The sequence below is a fragment of the Magnolia sinica genome, chromosome 14 (assembly GCF_029962835.1).
Source record: "Magnolia sinica isolate HGM2019 chromosome 14, MsV1, whole genome shotgun sequence".
Classification (NCBI taxonomy): domain Eukaryota; kingdom Viridiplantae; phylum Streptophyta; class Magnoliopsida; order Magnoliales; family Magnoliaceae; genus Magnolia; species Magnolia sinica.
This window is the reverse complement of record NC_080586.1, coordinates 76402373-76424754: the sequence shown is the minus strand read 5'-3', so window position 1 is coordinate 76424754 and position 22382 is coordinate 76402373. Positions and strand designations below refer to the sequence as shown.

At 38.6% G+C, this 22382-nt stretch overlaps 1 protein-coding gene across 2 annotated transcripts; it reads right to left on the bottom strand.

Moving 5' to 3' along the window:
- Positions 1–895: 895 nt before the first annotated feature.
- LOC131226257 (protochlorophyllide reductase-like) lies at positions 896–20751 on the bottom strand. 2 transcript variants are annotated; one of them, XM_058222042.1, is made up of 5 exons: positions 20595–20751; positions 19571–19672; positions 17396–17930; positions 4046–4404; positions 896–1202 (listed from the first exon to the last, which is right to left on the bottom strand). In XM_058222042.1, the coding sequence occupies exons 1-5, from the start codon at positions 20688–20690 to the stop codon at positions 1047–1049; spliced, it is 1248 nt and encodes a 415-aa protein (XP_058078025.1). In that variant the 5' UTR covers positions 20691–20751; the 3' UTR covers positions 896–1046. The 2 variants fall into 2 exon arrangements, with proteins under 2 accessions (XP_058078025.1, XP_058078024.1); XM_058222041.1 differs by lacking the exons at positions 896–1202; positions 4046–4404 and adding exons at positions 12916–13229; positions 16102–16460 and having other exon boundaries at positions 20595–20750.
- Positions 20752–22382: the final 1631 nt, after the last annotated feature.

The window sequence follows — 22382 nt, the reverse complement described above, 5'->3', positions numbered from 1 at the left end:
GGGTTGTGAACTCGTTTTTATTGATCAATTAATCAATTTCAAATTTCTTAGAATTTATTTCTATTTTCTGCTTTCTTTCCTCGTGGATTCGAGAAGTTTCTGTAAGGAGTCCAGAGAAGCTTCGTGGATTCGGAGTAGTTATCCTCATCACATTCACCCCTGCGTCAGTATGGCATCCACTCTACACAATAGTTTGAGGTACATGAGGTTCAGGATAGAGACCAAAATCAGGTTGATCCAAAACTCAGGTGGGCCACACCGGAGTAACAGAGCAGAGCAAAGTCAGCAGGCCTAAAACTTTTAAATCCACTTGGTGTGATCCACTGGAGTCTTGGAATGATCTGACCTTTTTTGTGTATGCCTGCATCCTGATGGGGTGTGCCCGATGCACGGATTAGATCGCATATAAACATAACGGTGGGCTCCACAAACAATCTGGCAGGTTTTACTGCTTAGGCATCCCCGGCCAATTGTTCCCTATCATATGGCCCACCACAATTTCAAAATGGGCCCATTTCTCGCCCGTAGGGCTCACCTGATGCTTGATATGTTGTCATGCACTTATCAAGGTGGGCCCCACAGATATCAACAATTTCTGTGACACTACTTGATCATTCTCTCTCTTTTAATTTTTAATTTTTTTTTTAAAGTTAATTTTATTTTATTTTAAATTTCAGGTCCAATCCCATAAGAATTCTGCAGCCTACATTGCAAATGGTGGCCAGCAACTTAACGGTCCTGATCACCTCATGTATGACTTTGGCATTCCTCTCTTTGCAATGTCATTAGAATAGAATCTTACTTAAATTTTATAAATGTAGAATTAGATCATTATCATGCAATTTATTATTAAAAAAGACGTTCTTTTAGAAATAAGCAAATAAGCTCTTATTAGTAGAGATGCAAAACTACTCTTTATTCTCCATGGTGATTCAAAATTTGAAGTTTCGAACAGTACAACAACATGCCATCAAGTGGATGGTGGTCACACTCATCTGAACCAGTCATCGGAATGCCCCTCGAAATGACATTCCATGGCTGATCATTCAAGCTAGCCCAACAAGCTTTTCACTGATCTCCCACACTTTGCGGGCCTTCTCAGAATCGCTAGCTTCCGGTGATAGCTGATTCTCGAACGACGCTGAGTCCTTGTTCCAACTCCAGTAAACACCTGACTTGGTTAAGCTCGGATCGCTCACCACCTGAAGCAAAATATATATAAAAAAAAGAATAAAATAAAATAAAATTGAATGAGCTGCTGTGAAGGTTGCTGCTTTCAATGGACCGATAGGCTCGCCCAATGAGTTAGGCCTAAGTCCAAGCACAAGTCAAGAACCGTTCGAAGATTTTCATGGGCATGAATTTCATTACTGCAGACTGCAGTGTTCAAAAACCTAAAAACTCGACTCGACTCGACTGGATCTCTAGCCGGGGTTGACTCGAGACTGGGTCTTTATATGAATTGAGTTATTTAATAATAAAATTAAAATATTATTTTTTATTAATAAATATGTACATTATGCTAACTGAGTGGGTTACTTTCACTAATGCTGTGTAAAGGACTTGATGTCATGGTCCATCAGGCATACCTTATCTTGTTTTGATTAAAATAAGTAGACTGATTCAATGCTTATGTTGGCTATCCTATAAAATTATAGCTAAAACCTTTAAATTCATGTAATATCGCCTACCTAAGTTCTTGAATATTATTGTAATTTTTGGGTAATTCGTTTATTTTGACGAGGCACAGAAGATGAATAGATTTGGATAGCAAATATAAACACTAGGGTGGGCCCTACACAGAACTAATGGTAAGCATTCAATGTAAAATCATTTTCTATGGTGTAACTTACCAGATTTTTGATGATCCGGCCTTTTGGGTTCAATGGAATGGATTGGTGCATCTTATGAAAGTTCCACTCATGGGGCTCTTTATCTATTACCATCTCAAGGGTGTAAGTTACACATTCCATTAGACCCGGAGGTTCTTGATAACTGGTATTAGGGTGTTTGAATTTTCAATTCAATGGTAAATACCTGGTAAATGGTAATAATTATTTCACCTAGTATTTACAACATTATTCCGCGTGCTTGATTTGACCGGCTGCTCTTTAGACACAAAAACCAAAAAGGCCACAAAATATTTGTGGGTCACACCGTGTTACGTGTTGATTATCCACACCGTTCATCCATTATGTCAGCTGAATTTATAGCATGAGCCAAAAAATAAGGCATATCCAAAGCTCAAGTGGACCACACCATGGGAAAAAGGAAATCGAACACTTACCGTTAAAAACCCCTTGGGGCCACTATTTCTTTTGTTTTAGGCCACTTGAGTGTTGGATTTGCCTCATTTTTCGGATCATGCCTTAAAATGTTTTGGTAAAACATATGGACGGAATGGATATATAATACACATCACATTGGAGTCCATGAATTTAAATTAACTCTTTTGAACCGATTTCTAAGGCAGAAATTCATTTGAAAATCAAACGGGTGAAATTGTAATAATTACCCATTTATAGGTATAATTACACAAACTCTTAAAGGGCGCGAATCAGGTACTACCCCTGCCTGTTCCAAGCTCGGGACAGGCGGAGGCTCTGAGGGCCCCTGAGGGGCCATCGTGATTTATGAGTTTTATCCACACTATCCATCCATATTTCCATATCATTTTAGATGGCTAAACCAAAATAAGGCAGATTTAAGGCTCAAGTGTACCACACCACAAGAAGCAGCGATACTAAGGACGCCCACCCTTGAAACCTTCTTATGGTCAAATATAATTGGATGAAGCGAAAAAACAAAAATTCTCTTAATCCAAAACTTCTGTGTTTCCTAAGAAATTTTCAACAGTAGGAATTTAATTCCCACTGTGTGGTCCATTTGGGCATTGGACGTTCATTATTTTTGGCTTCATACTGTAAAATGATATGTAAAAATGGATGAACGATATGGATAAATTTCATACATCACATTAACCCCTCGGTTTCCCCAGGAGCCTTCACCTGTCCTGAGGTAGTACCTAATCCGCGCCCGCTCTTAAAAATCAAACGGGCCCTTAAGAGTTAGGTTGCAGTCTGGTTAGTTAGTTAGACAGGCCTTTCCAAGCTATGACAGCTTTCACTTGGGTCTAGATTACTCTTTTCGCAAGTCATTTCTTCGGTGACTCAAACATAAGACATTTAATATTAATTATTAAAAACCTAACTAATGCCCAAAAGTCATAGGATTGATAGAATGCATCAAGCATCACGTTAGGCTCTTCAAACCATTGGGTAACGCAAGTAGGTAGCCTCTGAAAGTTATCCTAGCTGGTTCTCGGTTTAATACTATCCTTCTCTAAAGAGAGGTTTTGTGTTCTGACATACAGCTCCCTTCTTTTGCTCAAAGGCATGACTCTCTATCTTGTGTTTTTTTTTAAATTACACATTTTTAATTTTTAAATTTTTTTTTTTCATTTTCAGTCAAACTATATGTAGCTGACCCATATTATGGAAGCATGTCAAGGCCATTATAATCAACTGTTGACCGGAGAAGGTAGTGCCTGGGATTAAATCCAGGACGAGCGAAAAAAGAGAGGTTTTAGTTAGAATTAGGTTTTGGTGATTTGGGAGAAGGGCATATTTTATTATTTTTTAAAAGGATCTTGCTAACCTAACTGCAGTTAGTTTTCCATTAAAAAATCTAATCACAGGGTAGTTTTTGAGCTTATTTATTTATTTATTTTTTAAAAAAACATAAGGTGGGTGTTACGTCTCTATATGCTGAAAGGGAAGGCGATGAATGCCAAAACCTTTTTTTTTTCTTCCTCCTTTTTTGAGTGGGCAAGTGACTCATAAGTCACACCCAAAATCGAGTTTCTCACTGACTCGGCTCAAAATCTCACTGAGTCATGTTGGCTCAGTCAAGTTATAGAATTGAGTTGGTGAGATTTAGCACTATGGCAGACTGGAATCATGCTTAATTTCAGGTCTGAAAAATGCACAGGCTCATGGCTTAAGCCCAGTCGGCTGACGGCAGTGAGAAGGGTTGTTTTCGCTACCTGTGCGAGTCTTTTGCCGGACTCTTCCTCAGAGACAAAGCCCTTTGTGATGTATTTCTGGAAAGGTGGGAAGAGGAGCCTGAACAATGGGATGTGTTCCCTAAACAAGCCGGTTGTGGCGATGCAGCCGGGGTAGAGGGAGGCGAAGGTGATGCCTGTTTCCTCGTGGAACCGCCTGTGGAACTCCTGCATTGTTAGCATGTTGCAGACCTTGCTGTCCTTGTAGGCTTTCGCTCCGTCAAACTCCCCTCCGTCAATCATGGTCGCGCTGTTCAGCCCATTCAAGCCGCCAGCCATCCCGCGCATGTCACCCAGGTTCGCCTTCGGTGGCACATTCCCTGCCAATGTGTTTGTGTTCCCTAATACAACAAATTAAACAAACCAAACATCAAATCTACTACTAGAAATGGCCAAATGATGAGTGGGTCGAGGATAATTTAATAGCCAAGATGGACCAGAGAAGGCCCGATCGGAGGCGGAAGTGATCCGGACTGCAAGAACCTTGAAACAGGCATATCTCGCAAACCGGAATAAGTTATTTGACATACCGTATATGATTTTGGGTAGGAGAAGCTACTTTAGCCAACCAACCCCACTACTCCAGGTTGCCCATGCCGAATTTGCCAGAATCCATCAGATGAATGGTGGAAAATCAATTTTATTTCTGTTTTTGCTATTTATAGTAAGTTTTAATTTGATTATAACTCTCTATCCTTTGAGCTTTAGGAGTTGTTTCCAACATGAAAAGTCTTTAGAAAAATTAGCAAAATAACATGGTTAAGCCCAATAGGACACTTACTATTTTGGCTGAAAACCATGAAGTCTAGTAGGAATCATGACCGTCTATAAATAGTAAGTTTATTATTTATAGAAAGTCATGATTTTAAGGAGTTTGAGTTGTAGTTTGATTATGAAACTTCTTAGGATTCATATCACTATTTAAGGGATTGTAAATTCATTTAAAAAAAATAATAATTATCAATCAATTTATTTTGGATTTTATTAAAATTTATTTCTATTTTCTATCTTTCCTCGTGGATTCGAGGAATCTCCGTGAGGAGTGCAGAGAAGCTCCATGGATTTGGAGTAATTATCCCCTAAGGAATATGGTGCTTGACCTCATCATGTCCATCTTTACATCACATCATATCTTCAATCAACGCTTCTCGTGCATACTCCGTCTTCCCTTTTACGCCATCACCAAGCCTAGAGAAGTTGCACAAAACTTAAACTTCTCCATGGAAATGACTTTGATAATCATGTCTTTTGGATTCGCGTTGGTGTGAATCTTCTCCAGAGTTACACCTCATTCCTCAAACACCTTTCGGATAGCATGGACATCCAACTAATTGCTCCACCTGCTGGTACAAATGAGTAACCTGAAGTCGACTTTATGAAATTTACAGTCTGCGTAATCTGAATTCACATACCATACCAACTTTGTCCCCGTCTTCCCAAAAGTAAAGACGTAGTCTTATTACTTCGAATGTATCGAAGTAACCATCTCACTGTCATCCAATGTTTCTTGCCGGGGTATCTATTCACGACACCGATTGCCTGCGACGTAATCAGTCTAATATAGACCATGGTATGCACTACCAACCGCATTCGAATAAGGCCTATGAGACATATTATGCTTTTCCTCATCTGTTTTGGGATATGTCCTGAGGAAAACTTAGGGATAGACGCGTAGGGAACGCTCTCCGACTTTGCTTGGTCCATCACATCCTTGATCAATACCTATACAAGGTATTCTACTTGTAATTACCAAAATACTTGCTCCTGTTTCAGTCTCGATGTCAAGAACCATCTTTGCAGCCCCCCGATCATTCATCCTAAATGTCCCACTTAACCAAATATTTATACATTGATTTTAGACATGTTATAATTGACGATTTACATGTTATCAGCATACAATTATTGACTCACCATGAAAGAATCAAACCACTGCCTAGGCGACAGGTCGTACTACAACCTCCTGCAAACTTTTTTCTCAGCTCCTTTAAACTTCTGGTTGCTTCATGTAGATCAGTTCTTCCAATTTTCCTTGCAGAAGTGCAGACTCTATATCCATCCTTTCCAGCTCAAGATTGCATTGGCCAACTAGCGCCAATCATGAATCTAATAGACACATGTTATACTGTCAATGTGAACATCTCTGAGAAGCTGATTCCTTTTCTCTGAGCATAACCCTTCGCTACCAACCTCGTTCTATATTTATGCTGTATCATCCTGAAAATTTACATGTATCCAACCGCTTTCCGGCCCACTGGAAGCTCTACCAGCTCCCATGTGTTTGTTTGGTACAACGAGTCCATTATATTGCTCATAGTCACCTTTCACTTCTTAGCACCAGGCTCACCTAGAGCCATTTGAATAGAAGACGGATCCCCTGCGATATTGGAGTCGTCCATGTACCTCGCCGATATCTTGCGATTGTGCTATGTGATTCTTCTCACAGGTGGCTGCTCCACCTATTCTGTATCTTTGTCTGTGCGTATCAGCCTTTATGCCCTGCCCGCTCATGTGACCATGCCTAACATGTCACACATATGCAGAGTTGGAATCCGCCACAGCCACTGCAGCTCCACCTTTTGAAGTGCTCTCGATCAACCTGTAAACATTATTGAGTTGTTGCGCTTTCATGATTACCCGTGCCCCCTTAGATACTCTAAGAGTACCATCAATACTTGTGAACTTGCAGCCCATTGCCTCAAGTACACTAAGAAAAATCAGATTCTTTTTCATGTCAGGAACGTGCCTCACCCAGTAAGGATACGATCTGTCCCATCAAACATCTTGATATACACCGTACCAACAGCCACAACATTACAGGCACTATCATTGCCTATAAATACCTGTCCACCATCGCACTCCCTGTAGCTAGTGAACCGACTCCGATGAGGAGTCATGTGAAAGGATGCCCTTGTATTTAGAATCCACTCACCCTTATGATCATAGTAAAAGTGTCTGATCGTAGACACAGACAAAATATCACCATCACATCCACTCGATCTATCCGACATGGCAGCATTAGCCTCCCTATATGAAGCCTCAGAATCTTTTCTTTTAGATTTAGGATTTATACAATCCTTTTTCACATGTCTTCCCATCCCACAATTCCAGCACTCTAACTTACCTTTGCCTTTGCCCATGGACCTAGATCTTGACTCTGAAGATCATGTACCTTGCTCAAAAATCTTGTCCCTCGTAATCAGTGCATCAGAAGATGTCCCCATATTGTCGTTAAGCTTTCTCATGGCCTTCCCTTGAAGGGCTGAGATAACGGTATTGACACTTAGGGTTTTATTTATGGTGCACATTGTGTCCTTGAATGACTCATATGACGCTAGAAGAGAATTTAGCAAATACATGCTTGTTCTTCATCTTTCATCACTTCCTCCATATCCAGCAATTTGCAAACCAATTTATTAAAGTTGCTGATGTGAGCCTCCAGATCTCCACCCTCTGCCATCTTGAAGTTATACCACTACCGCTTCAAGTGTAGGCGATTTTTAAAAGATTTTTTCGCATATATATCATCTAACTTCGCTCATAACTTAGGCATAATTTTCTCCCTCATTACATTATAGAGAACCTCATCCGTGAGATATAAATGGATCGATGATAAGGCCTTCTTATCAAGAGTATTCCAATCATTATCAGTCATAGTAGATTTTCGCTCCACAAGAGCACCATCTTCGCCTTACTTGATTAAAGAACCGATCATCTTGATATTCCATAACTTAAAGTTATTTTTCCCTGAGTACTTCTCAATATCATACCTAGTGCTTACCATTATTGTTTATCCCTCAGATTCAGATCTGTGCCCCAACGATTGCTTTAATACCACTTGTTGGGATTTATGCTGTGGAATCACACAGATACGGATCTAGGATAGCAATTCAAGAGCACTAAGAAATCACAAAAGAACACAAAGATTTAATATAGAAAACCCTTGCGGGAAAAAATCACGACACAAAGCGACAGAATTTTACTATGAAAATAGAAATTACAAAGAGAAAAGACTTACTTGATTTAAACAACGTTTAACTCACCCTTACTACACCATTTAGAAATCCTAAAACCCTTTTAGGAACCTTGGAATACCTTTAAAAAGCCTTAGCATGCTTTAGAATGGCCTTAGAGACTCCTATTTATAAATGGGAAAACCCCACTTACTCACCTCCCTAAAAACCACCTTAAATTTACGCAATCCGCTTACAAACTACGCACCATCTGCATAACCCTCGACTGGTCGAGCCTGGGCTTCGACTGGTCAAGCCTATCCCTCAATTGGTCGAGCATCCCAGAATTTCCAAATACACCGTTGCTGGACTTCGAGTCGAGCTGAATTTGACCAGTCGAAGGAACCTTTGACTAGTCGAGTCAGTTCCTCGACTGATCGAGCAGCGCGGTGAACAAGATTTAAGACATCTATTTTGCAATAAAAACATGTATGTAATGGGGATTGTTGTGGATCACCATTACATAGGTAGAGATCCATGATGTTGAAAGTGAGACTAATTTCTATGTCTTGGGTGATTGAATCTGGTATGCATTTGGCCCAATCTTAATGAACATTGGATGGTTTATTTATTTTGGAGATATAAAATTGAAGGTAAAAATTAATTTGACTGAAATATTAAAGTTATGAGATTGGATATAGGTGATGATTTCACCCGTAGATATGATGAGATGCGACATAATTTAAGAATCTTTTCTAAATTCCTAAAAGAGCATATAACTATTATAGAGTACACCATCCTTAAAATGTTGCATTAAAATAATGGGGTAAAAAGGTGTACCTTGTTGATAGAGTGCTTTAAATTTGGTGCAGTGATATTTGGTTCATTGAGAAATTTAGTGGTAAATTGAAGCATGCTATGATGTTTTCAGTAGACCGACCTTTGTTTCGGTTGACTGGTAGTTTCTGTTGATGTCTTGATCGACCGAAGTGCAACCGAGTGGAATGCATAAATGTATGATTTTGTTTCTAATTCTATATGGGAGTTATATAAACCGATTTAATATGGGATTAGGTGAATGAAATCGAGAGAGCTTCTAAGCTAAAGGTTTTAAGAGGGAGAAAAATAGGGTTTTCAAATCAGTAACTTATCCAATCTCTTGTAACTTTTTATTCATAGTGAATTGCTTGTCGATTGGTGTCGTGGTTTTTTTGTGTAAGAGTCTTTCTCTCTCTCTCTCTAATTATTATTATTATTATTATTTTACATATAATTTGTGTCTTCATTATGGTTACTTGACTTTTTCTTTTCTTATTGCATTATATGATTTCGTCTGAAATTGCTTTTGTGTCGAGCAAGTCATGTTAGGGTTTATCACGCCCCCAACAGGCGTCACCATAGATTAATAGATATGTTAGGAGAATGGTTAATAACTTCACCTTACCTTCTGATTGAAGTTAGAGCTGAGCATTGAGTCGAGTTAGACCAAGTTAGGGCTGAATCGACTGGATTTGGTTTTGAAATAGGTCTAACCGGAACTTGACCTGACTCAGTACCGAGTCTAGCATGCCTGACCCGATCTGAGTTCGGGTCTGGCCTGGACTAATTCAGATCGAGTCTAACCTGGTCACAAGTACTGACTCAGGTTGGGTGAATTGAGTATCCACGGGCTAAAATCACAACTCAAAACCTAGATTCACTTGCTAGAATTGCCGCCTCGCCATCAGCTACACAACATCCTATATCTAAAATGTTATATTTGAATTTTTTTTAAAAAAAATATATTTGTACTAGTCGAGTTTCAGATCGAGTTGAGTAATTATCGAGTTGGATTTTGGGTCGAGTCAAGTTACTGGGTGACTCGAACACGACTCGGTTTGAATTTGGATAGGACGAAGTCAACTTGATTCAGATCGACTCACCCACTCGATTCGGATCAAGTCAAATTTGAACGAGTTGGATGAGTCGAGTCATCCCGGGCCCAACTCTAATTGAAGTTCACTTGGCTAATTTTTGAGATAAAATTTGTCTTTTCAATTTGCCCCATCAATAATTCCAGTCTAGTAGTTAGTTTTTGGTTTTCTTATGATTATCCCGGGGGTAAGGCCAATGTTCACTCTCGGTTTATGTATTTCTTATTTTCATGAAATAAAGTGTGCTCTCACTTTCTTTCAAATAAAAAAAGATGAAATATAAAGGCTTTAGTTATGTTTAAGAAAAAATAAAAAATAAATTATAAATTATAAAAATTTATAAATAAACACACAATCAGATTTCCTAAATGATGAAAATAATAGAATGAAGAAAATTAAAAGAAATGCAAAAATAACTTAACAACTACGAGACAAAACCTAAAGGATAATAACTTAAATATATCCAAGTTAACAATGACAAGATGAACCTTAATTATAAAAGGTTTGGATGGCATATAAACATTAAGATGGAGCCCAGGAAAGTTTCAACGGTAGAAATTTCTTTTCCCAATTTTTCCTCTTGTGTGGCCAATTGATTTTTGGATGCCTCATTTTTGGTGAAATGTCCTAAAATGAGCTCATAATGAATGGATGAGGCAGATTTCTCACAAATATGGCCACACCTTGCATCCCATTGGAGTAACTTAATGCAAAAACCTTAGGCAGAAATCGGCCTCTAGAGCTCACAAATTTCCCTCCCAAATTGGTTGTTGACTACACAACACAAGTTTTAACATGTGAAACCTCTCTGGCATACTATAATATGTGTTAGATCCACACTTTTCATTAGTTTTTTTCAGGTCATTCTAAAGCAAGAGCCCAAAAATGAGACACATCCAAGCTTCATAGGACCACTCCACTTGTTGGACCACACCACTTATAGTAGTGAAATTTAATAAACAATCGTTGAAACCTTTGCAGGGCAAACCATGATGTTTATTTGTCATCTAACATATTCATAAGGCCACACTGACCTAGATTAAGAGGAAAAAAAATATCAACTTGATTAAAGTCTTATGTGGGCCTTAGAAAGTTTTTAATAGTAGGTAGTTTCTTGTGTTGTGGTCCACTTGAACTATGGATCTACCTCAGTTTTGGGCTTATATCCTAAAATGACATGAAAAAATAGATGGAAGGTATGACCTAAGAAACAGGCTATGGTGGGGCAACCGTAGATTTCACATGTCAATAGATCCTGTTTCTTGCTTTGTGGTGCGGTATATTGAGGACGGAGCAATTAAAAACGGAGTGTTGAAGTGTGGAATTCCTGTAGGCCCGCCATGATGTAAGATCCACACCGTCCATCCATTTTTTTATATCATCTTATGGCATTAGAACAAAAATGAGTTAGATCTCAGTCTCAAGTGGGCCATACTACATGAAACTGTGACAATTGGATGCCTACTACTGAAATTGTTTTGGGGTAACGGAATGTTCTGATTAAGCTAATATTTATGTTTTCCCTTCATGCAGGTCTGTGTGACCTTATGAAGGGGTCAGATGGCAAATAAACCTTATGGTGAACCCTAGAAAGGTTTGTGGTGTGGTCGATTTGAACTTTGGGTGTGCCTCATTTTTAGACTCCTGCTATAAAATGATCTGTAAAAATTTATGGACGGTGTAGATCTAACACATAAAACATCTCGGGCCCCAGAGAAAATCCGTGCGTGTGAGGTGAGTCATCTGACATGACCAACGATATGCACGATGGCACTGAAGTTCTCTGTGCGTTCAACACAGACTATCCGCACTCGATTTTTACCATAATGCTCTAACTCCCAGTTTTATTGCAAAGTTAAAAAATAGAAAGTAAAGGCCCTCTCTTTAAGGAAATCAATAGAAAAAGAAAAAGAAAAAGAAATGAAAAGATGCAATTGCTCAACTGATCATCTCCTCTTTCATCCAGATTTATTTATTTTAATAATTCATGTAAAGGTGGTTAAGAGAATTTTGTTAAAGAATTAAGTTTAAAGACGTCTAAGTAGCTTAGCTATAGTTAAATAATCATTTCTACTTTAAAGAAAATCTCAGCCGTTAGATTCAACTGATCATTTCACATTCATAGTTCTATTTAGTGTCATCCTCACTGTACTTGTAACAAGCATGTATTCAGATCGGCACCGTTGATCTGATGGGACCCAACAGTAATGGGCCAGTAGTGTAGGGGAATGATCCAGTGGTGTAGGTAGTGTCGAGTTTTGTGGGGCCCGCCGTGATGTATGGCATCCACTCTACACAATAGTTTGAGGTACATGAGGTTCAGGATAGAGACCAAAATCAGGTTGATCCAAAACTCAGGTGGGCCACACCGGAGTAACAGAGCAGAGCAAAGTCAGCAGGCCTAAAACTTTTAAATCCACTTGGTGTGATCCACTGGAGTCTTAGAATGATCTGATTTTTTTTGTATGCCTGCATCCTGATGGGGTGTGCCCGATGCACGGATTAGATCGCATATAAACATAACGATGGGCTCCTCAAACAATCTGGCAGGTTTTAGTGGTTAGGCATCCCCGGCTAATTGTTCCCTATCATATGGCCCACCTCAATTTCAAAATGGGCCCATTTCTCGCCCGTAGGGCTCACCTGATGCTTGATATATTGTCATGCACTTATCAAGGTGGGCCCCACAGATATCAACAATTTCTGTGACACTACTTGATCATTCTCTCTTTTAATTTTTTTTTTTTAAAGTTAATTTAATTTAATTTTAAATTTCAGGTCCAATCTCATAAGAATTCTGGAGCCTACATTGCAAATGGTGGCCAGCAACTTAACGGTCCTGATCACCTCATGTATGACTTTAGCATTCCTCTCTTTGCAATGTCATTAGAATAGAATCTTACTTAAATTTTATAAATGTAGAATTAGATCATTATCATGCAATTTATTATTAAAAAAGATGTTTTTTTAGAAATAAGTAAATAAGCTCTTATTAGTAGAGATGCAAAACTACTCCTTATTCTCCATGGTGATTCAAAATTTGAAGTTTCGAACAGTACAACAACATGCCATCAAGTGGATGGTGGTCACACTCATCTGAACCAGTCATTGGAATGCCCCTCGAAATGACATTCCATGGCTGACCATTCAAGCTAGCCCAACAAGCTTTTCACTGATCTCCCACACTTTGCGGGCCTTCTCAGAATCGCTAGCTTCCGGTGATAGCTGATTCTCGAACGACGCTGAGTCCTTGTTCCAACTCCAGTAAACACCTGACTTGGTTAAGCTCGGATCGCTCACCACCTGAAGCAAAATATATATAAAAAAAGAATAAAATAAAATAAAATTGAATGAGCTTTGGCTGTGAAGGTTGCTGCTTTCAATGGACCAATAGGCTCGCCCAATGAGTTAGGCCTAAGTCCAAGCACGAGTCAAGAACCGTTCGAAGATTTTCATGGGCATGAATTTCATTACTGCAGACTGCAGTGTTCAAAAACCTAAAAACTCGACTCGACTCGACTGGATCTCTAGCCGGGGTTGACTCGAGACTGGGTCTTTATATGAATTGAGTTATTTAATAATAAAATTAAAATATTATTAATATTAAAAAATATGTACAATATGCTAAGTGAGTGGGTTACTTTCGCTAATGCTGTGTAAAGGACTTAATGTCATGGTCCATCAGGCACACCATATCTTGTTTTGATTAAAAAAAGTAGACTGATTCAATGCTTATCTTGGCTATCCTATAAAATTAGAGGACCTTTAAATTCATGTAATATGGCCTACCTAAGTTCTTGAATATTATTGTAATTTTTGGGTAGTTCTTTTATTTTGACGAGGCACATAAGATGAATAGATTTGGATAGTATATATAAACGCTAGTGGGCCCTACACAAAACTAATGGTAAGCATTCAATGTAAAATCATTTTCTTTGGTGTAACTTACCAGATTTTTGATGATCCGGCTTTTTGGGTTCAATGGAATGGATTGGTGCATCTTATGAAAGTTCCACTCATGGGGCTCTCTTTCTATTACCATATCAAGGGTGTAAGTTACACATTCCATTAGACTCGGAGGTTCTTGATAATTGGTATTAGGGTGTTTGAATTTTCAATTCAATGGTAAATACCTGGTAAATGGTAATAATTATTTCACCTAGTATTTACAGCATTATTCCCCGTGCTTGATTTGACCGGTTGCTCTTTAGACACAAAAACCAAGAAGGCTATAAAATATTTGTGGGTCACATCGTGTTGCATGTTGATTATCCACAGCGTTCATCTATTATGTCAGCTGAATTTATAGCATGAGCCAAAAAATAAGGCATATCCAAAGCTCAAGTGAACCACACCATGGGAAAAAGGAAATCGAACACTTACCATTAAAAACCCCTTGGGGCCACTATTTCTTTTGTTTTAGGCCACTTGAGTATTGGATTTGCCTCATTTTTCGGATCATGCCTTAAAATGTTTTGGTAAAATGTATGGACGGAATGGATATATAATACACATCACATTGGAGTCCACGAATTTAAATTAATTCTTTTGAACTGATTTCTAAGGTAGAAATTCATTTGAAAATCAAACGGGTGAAATTGTAATAATTGCCCATTTATAGGGGTAATTACACAAACTCTTAAAGGGCGCGAATCAGGTACTAGCCCCGCCTGTTCCTAGCTCAGGACAGGCGGAGGCTCTGAGGGCCCCTGAGGGGCCATCGTGATTTATGAGTTTTATCCACACTGTCCATCCATATTTCCATGTCATTTTAGATGGCTAAACCAAAATAAGGCAGATTTAAGGCTCAAGTGGACCACACCACAAGAAGCAGCGATACTAAGGACGCCCACCATTGAAACCTTCTTATGGTCAAATATGATTGGATGAAGCGAAAAAACAAAAATTATCTTAATCCAAAACTTCTGTGTTTCCTAAGAAATTTTCAACAGTAGGAATTTAATTCCCACTGTGTGGTCCATTTGGGCACTGGACGTTCATTATTTTTGGCTTCATACTGTAAAATGATATGTAAAAATGGATGAACGATATGGATAAATTTCATACATCACATTAAGTACCCCTCGGTTTCCCTAGGAGCCTTCACCTGTCCTGAGGTAGTACCTAATCCGCGGCCGCTCTTAAAAATCAAACAGGCCCTTAAGAGTTAGGTTGCAGTCTGGTTAGTTAGTTAGACAGGCCTTTCGAAGCTATGACAGCTTTCACTTGGGTCTAGATTACTCTTTTCACAAGTCATTCCTTCGGTGACTCAAACATAAGACATTTAATATTAATTATTAAAAACGTAACTAATGCCCAACAGTCATTAGGATTGATAGAATGCATCAAGCATCACGTTAGGCTCTTCAAACCATTGGGTAACGCAAGTAGGTAGCCTCTGAAAGTTATCCTAGCTGGTTCTCGGTTTAATACTATCCTTCTCTAAAGAGAGGTAATACTATCCTTCTCTAAAGAGAGGTTTTGTGTTCTGACATACAGCTCCCTTCTTTTGCTCAAAGGCATGACTCTCTATCCTGTGTTTTTTTTAAATTACACATTTTTAATTTTAATTTTTTTTTTTTTTCATTTTCAGTCAGAAACTATATGTAGCTGACCCATATTATGGAAGCATGTCAAGGCCATTATAATCAACTGTTGACCGAGGAAGGTAGTACCTAGGATTTAATCCAGGACGAGCGAAAAAAGAGAGGTTTTAGTTAGAATTAGGGTTTGGTGATTTGGGAGAAGGGTATATTTTATTATTTTTTAAAAGGATCTCTCTAACCTAACTGCAGTTAGTTTTCCATTAAAAAATCTAATCACAGGGTAGTTTTTGAGTTTATTTATTTATTTTATTTTTAAAAAAACATAAGGTGGGTGTTACGTCTCTATGTGCTGAAAGGGAAGGCGATGAATGCCAAAACCTTTTTTTTTTTTATTCTTCCTTTTTTGAGTGGGCAAGTGACTCATAAGTCACATCCAAAATCGAGTTTCTCACTGACTCGGCTCAAAATCTCAGTGAGTCATGTTGGCTCAGTCAAGTTATAGAATTGAGTTGGTGAGATTTAGCACTATGGCAGACTGGAATCATGCTTAATTTCAGGTCTGAAAAATGCACAGGCTCATGGCCTAAGCCCAGTCGGTTGACCGCGGTGAGAAGGGTTGTTTTCGCTACCTGTGCGAGTCTTTTGCCGGACTCTTCCTCAGAGACAAAGCCCTTTGTGATGTATTTCTGGAAAGGTGGGAAGAGGAGCCTGAACAATGGGATGTGTTCCCTAAACAAGCCAGTTGTGGCGATGCAGCCGGGGTAGAGGGAGGCGAAGGTGATGCCTGTTTCCTCGTGGAACCGCCTGTGGAACTCCTGCATTGTGAGCATGTTGCAGACCTTGCTGTCCTTGTAGGCTTTCGCTCCGTCAAACTCCCCTCCGTCAATCATGGTCGCGCTGTTCAGCCCATTCAAGCCGCCAGCCATCCCGCGCACGTCACCCAGGTTCGCCTTCGGTGGCACATTCCCTGCCAATGTGTTTGTGTTCCCTAATCCAACAAATTAAACAAACCACACATCAAATCTACTACTAGAAATGGCCCAATGATGAGTGGGTCGATGATAATTTAATAGCCAAGATGGACCAGAGAAGGCCCGATCGGAGGCAGAAGTGATCCGGACGGTAAGAACCTTGAAACAGACATATCTCGCAAACCGGAATGAGTTATTTGACATACCGTACATGATTTTGGATAGGAGAAGCTACTTTAGCCAACCAACCCCGCTACTCCAGGTTGCCCATGCCGAATTTGTGAGAATCCATCAGATCAATGGTGGAAAATCAATTTTATTTCTGTTTTTGCTATTTATAGTAAGTTTTAATTTGATTATAACTCTTTATCCTTTGAGCTTTAGGAGTTGTTTCCAACATGAAAAGTGTTTAGAAAAATTAGCAAAATAACATGGTTAAGCCAAATAGGACACTCACTATTTTGGCCGAAAACCATGAAGTCTAGTAGGAATCATGACCATCTATACATAGTAAGTTTATTATTTATGGTAAGTCACGATTTTAAGGAGTTTGAGTTGTAGTTTGATTACGATACTTCTTAGGATTCATATCACTATTTAAAGGATTATAAACTCATTTTTTTTTTTTTATAAAAAAAATTATCTATCAACTTATTTTGGATTTTATTAAAATTTATTTCTATTTTCTATTTCTCCTTATGGATTCGAGGAATCTCCGTGAGGAGTGTAGAGAAGCTCCATAGATTTGGAGTAATCATCCCCTAAGGAAGATGGTGCTTGACCTCATCATGTCCAGCCTGCGTCACCCAATCTATGTAATTTGAGCCATGGACCATCCACTCAACGGTCTAGATCATATTGACATGAACAAATGTAGTTTTTGGATGTTGGACACAATCTTTTTACCATGCTTTAATTATTCAAATAAGAATTCTTGCATTTGGATTATTACCTGTAATGGATCCAACGATAATGAGCCGCTTCGAGGGATAGTCTGATTTCTTCAAGTCATCGAGCAGCAACCGCGAAAGGAGGAAGTGGCCGAGATGGTTGGTTCCTACACTCAATTCGAACCCTTCAGCAGTGTAAGTAGGCTCTTTGGCTGTTGGCAGATAAACAGCAGCATTGCATACTAGAACATCGAGCGGCATTCCAGACCGTCGGAAGCTGTCGACAAACTGGCGGACACTGTCAAGGGAGGCAAGGTCGAGGTGCATTACAGTGTAGCTCTCCTTGGACATGCCGACCGACTTTGCCGCCCTCTCAGCCTTGAGGAAATCCCTACAGCCCATTATAACGTGCCATTTCCCCGTGTCCGCCAGAGCCTTGGCGGTTGCAAGGCCGAGTCCCGACGACGCGCCGGTGATTATCACACTCCCTTTTCTTAGTGTTTTCTTTGTCTCCGGAGTGGACTTGTTGATCGCCGGAGTTGTGGTGATTGTTTGAGCTCTTACTCCAATGGCTAGCTTCCTCTGGCTAAGATCTCTCTACAAGTTTAGCCCATCAACAGCATGAATAAATAAGCTAAAGAAACACACTGCAAATGACACACAAAAGAATATTTTTCATGGGCATGCAAGGGGCCCCATCACAGCTATCTTTAGGGGCCTCATTCCTTCTTTTGATGACACGCATCCAGAGATCCAGACCACCAATCAGGTGGGGTACACTTTGAACATGCCATGTACAAAAAATGAGTACATTGCAATTGACACATGTTCGTGGAATTTGGATTTCTACGAATTATGGTCATGGAAGCCTGTTTGCTTATGACATTGGTAACTGTCTTCCCTTATAAAGAAGGTGATTAAAAGGCCTCCAATTGAAATTAAGGGAAAAACAAGAGAGCAGTTAGAATTTTCTCTATAAATTAGGATTTGGGCTCTTTTGAAAATCCTAATTGTAATTAGTGGCTCCAATCCCATTAAGATTTTAGGATTGTTGGTCATCTTTTATAGCTGCTCATTTTTCTCACATAAGTTTGACCTGCCTGATTCGTATTTTTTGTCCATGGCATGTTCATGCATATCTTATTTTAGGGGTTGTTTGATTTTTTAATTTTATTTGTAATTTAAAATAAATAAGAATAAATAGTTAATAATTATTTCCAAGTATAATTATGGCCTGCTTTCACTTTGACCGCGAGTCTTTGAAAACTTTTGGTTACGTAACCTCAGGATAAAAGCTTTAAAACTGTGGGGCTCACCATGATGTTTGTGTCTTATCCACACTGTCCATCCCTTCCACCAAATCACCAAAAAAGAGGTAGATCCAAAACTCAAGTGGGCCACACCATAGGAAACAATGAGAATTGAATGCCCACCATTGAAAACTGTAAGGCACTTAGAAGTTTTGGATCAAGCTGATATTTTTGGTGGCCCTTTATCTATAACTGTGTGTCCTCATAACAGGTTGGATGGCTGATAGACATCACTGTGGGCCCTAGGAAGGAAACAACTTTCAATGATGGAGGGCTCTATGACCACTCTTTCCTAAGGTGTGGTCCACTTGAGCATTAGATCAGCTTCAATTTTAAGCTCATGCCTGAAATGTACTGCTAAAACAGATGAACGGTGTGGATAAGTCATATACATGATGGTGGGGCCCATAAATTTAAATCAGTATCCAAACCAATTTTGGAGGCAAAACTTCTTTGAGATGGTTCTTTTCAATTTCCATCTCAAACTACCAAAGGAAAAACTAATTATTACATATTTACTTGTATTTATCATAGTAAATAAAAAATCAAGCAACCCCTTGCGAAATTCTAGAATCCCTGACTTGTGTTATTAATGGGTGGGAATGAGACCGTGTGGTGGTGAAGAATCGGGGACCCATTTATTAAACTCCACGAAAAAGTATATATGTTTTCCAACAAATAAAAAATGCTTTATATTTGAAAAAATGATTTTTTTTTTTCCTAGTATTAAGCGGGATTGTTGCAGCCGATTCGACCCTAAAAATTTTGCAATTTGAAGTGAGATTGTTGCAATTTGCTTCGATGGTAACGAAAATGCAGCCTTAAAAGTACTTTGCATAATGTAGCAGTTTATCACTTTACTAGCTAACTAGTTTACTGAACAGAAGAAAGAAAAATAACATATTTTTTCCAAATATAAGTTCTCACCTTGCTCCTGAGGATTGAGGGATTGAATTCCGATTTAACATGGTCCGAAAGTGGAACTCCGAGGAAGGATGTGTCCTTAACTGCAGCATTCGATTTCACGGCCTGCAATGGTGGTGGTTAGTGTAAAGAAGAGAAGTTCAGTAACTTGAACAAAATACTAAAATGACATGAACCATTTTTAAGTGGTACCCAAACAGGCTCTAAGAGTGTGTTTGTGTGCTCAATTGAACTGAATTGCAATTCCCATTTAAGACATTTGGGAGGAAGCAGGCTTTAGACGTCCGTTGCTTTGATAAAGCAAGGGATTTCTAATGGAATGACTTTGATTATTGATTCCTTAATAAAAAAAGCCTTCTCCCACTTTTGAATTGTCAAAATAAGAACTTCGTATCAGAGTAGAAGCCCTAAAAAGAGAATTGGAAATTTACCTGGCAGGAGATAATGGTGTTTTTCCTTGGAGTTGGAAAATTCGTACGCCTAGATTCATCAATTTGCAAATTCTTCCCCAGCTAAAGGAAGTAAGAGTGCATACACAACCACCAATTGCAATTCAGGTGTTGCAAATTTAAACATGAAAACCAATAATTCGCAATTCGGGGCTAAGTCAATCGGTCATAGTGAACAGAGAGTTGTGCTAAATCACTATGTTCATTTTGCAATTCAATTCAATTGAGCATCCAAACGCGGTCTGAATGAGACCATATTTACTAGCTAAAATGTTCCTACACAGTTGACAACATGTGGGCCCCTGTGAATTGTGTCAGCCATCCAAATCATGCATAAGAGGTTCCCCCTAAAAAATGGGACACACCCAAAAAAGAAAATTTTTTTAAAAAAATCAGCCAGATCTAAAGTTAGGTGGGCCACTACTAGTAACACAATTCCAAATAGTGTGGCCCATTTAAGTCACAAATCCAGCCGATTTTTGGTGGGTCCCGTCTTCAATAGTGGTTGCCTCTGATGCATGGTTTGGATGATTGACACGCTTCACAGATGGGCCAAAATCATCCTATAATCCAACTACCTCTTTGTGGATGGAAAGGTAGGGCAAGAGAGAAGCTTGCATTGCCATAGGTGTTATGATGCTGCAGTTGTAATTCAAGTAAAATGCGAATTGCATGAAGGGAAGAGTTTCAGAAGTTAATAATTTATAAAGGCTGTCCTAAAATAATGGGACATTTCTGGGTTTGGATCCTGTGGTCCTGGATAAGATTATCGGCTCATATACTGCCACGTGGGTTCCAATTCTCCAATGGGGTTTCTTGTTTCGGATTTCGTCCGATATTTCTCCCGTTTTCTTGTGGGCAGTGGATATTTTGGCTCGTGTCCCGAAGTGTAGTCTACCAATGCACATAGGCCAGCTGACAGCGAGTGGTTAGTCCCTTCCACTGTGAGTTTGCTACAAGTTACTAATATCCGTGGTCATAGTGGACATAAGGTGTTGGGCGTCATCATGGCTTCCATTTGGTTGGTTGGGATCATTCGATTGGTTTAATTTTGGATGTGAGTTTCAACACGGGTGGGTCCACGATTTCAACGGTGCGGATGGGTTGGATGAAATCCGGGTATTTAATATCTTGTGACAATCTCACATGAACTTTACCGCTCAGGCCAGAGATCTAAAACAATACTTTATGCCACGTCATAAAATCTCATTGTTCCACGTTTGCAAGTGGATTAGATTGCTATCCAGAAAAATAGTAGACAAGATATTTTATGGCCCTCTCTCTACCATACACGTGGCAGGTTCTGCAAACCGGGTCTACCTCCATGCACGGCCTTACCATTTATAGTTGGTCTTATAAATACATCCATTTGAAAATCCAACCCATAAGATCTTCAAGATAGTAATTGTTGTCTTAAAACTTAATTGAAATAAATTAATAATAATGAATTATCTATAATTGGATGACTTATATAAGCTTTAAGGTTGACTTCACTATCTAAAATAGTAAAATTAATAAAATTACAAATTTACTAAAAAGATTACTTCATTATTTAAAATAATAAAATTACTCAAATAACAAACTTACTAAAAATAGTAAAGATATCAAAACCAATACAATTTTTTTTAACCACTCTTAGAAAAATTAAAACATTAAAAAAATTCAAAATATTGAGGTAGGATTTTATTCTTTAAATTTTAAGATAATTAAAAATTAATAAATTTAAATATTATTTGACATAGTAAAATTTGACTTCAAACTTATATTTAACTTAAAAATAATTCTTTTTGCAAACTTATTACACTTGAAAATTTTAATTCCTCATTATTAACTTTTCAGTAATATCTTATAATAGTAATACTAATTAGTTGTAAAGTATGGCTACCAAAGTCTATAGATTGTATCAAACAGTTTGTGCCCTACATCACTCCTCCAGCCTCACTTCATCTGATTGCACTCGATAGGGTCTCCAGGACTTGCTCTACATCAATTAGATTAATTCAATTGTTCTAATTTTGACATGATCATTAATGAAGAATGGATGGGCCATATGAAGTGTGAATAGCTCAAGTGGATAATTGGACTCAGTTGATGTCCCACACAAATTCTTAATATACTGTAAACTGATTGTGTGGATTAAATCATAGAGATGATTACATATGTAGATTGTAGTACAAGTATAGATGAGTGAATGAGGATAGACTCTTTAGTTCTAAATAACCCTATGTTAGGGTTATGAATGTAACCTTAGGGCTAAGAATGGTAAAACCCTCCATAAAAATTGTACCAAGAAAATTGGACCACCGGAATTCTCGCTAATCTAATAGTTAGGTGTGACGCACCATAGAAAATAATGAACAAATACA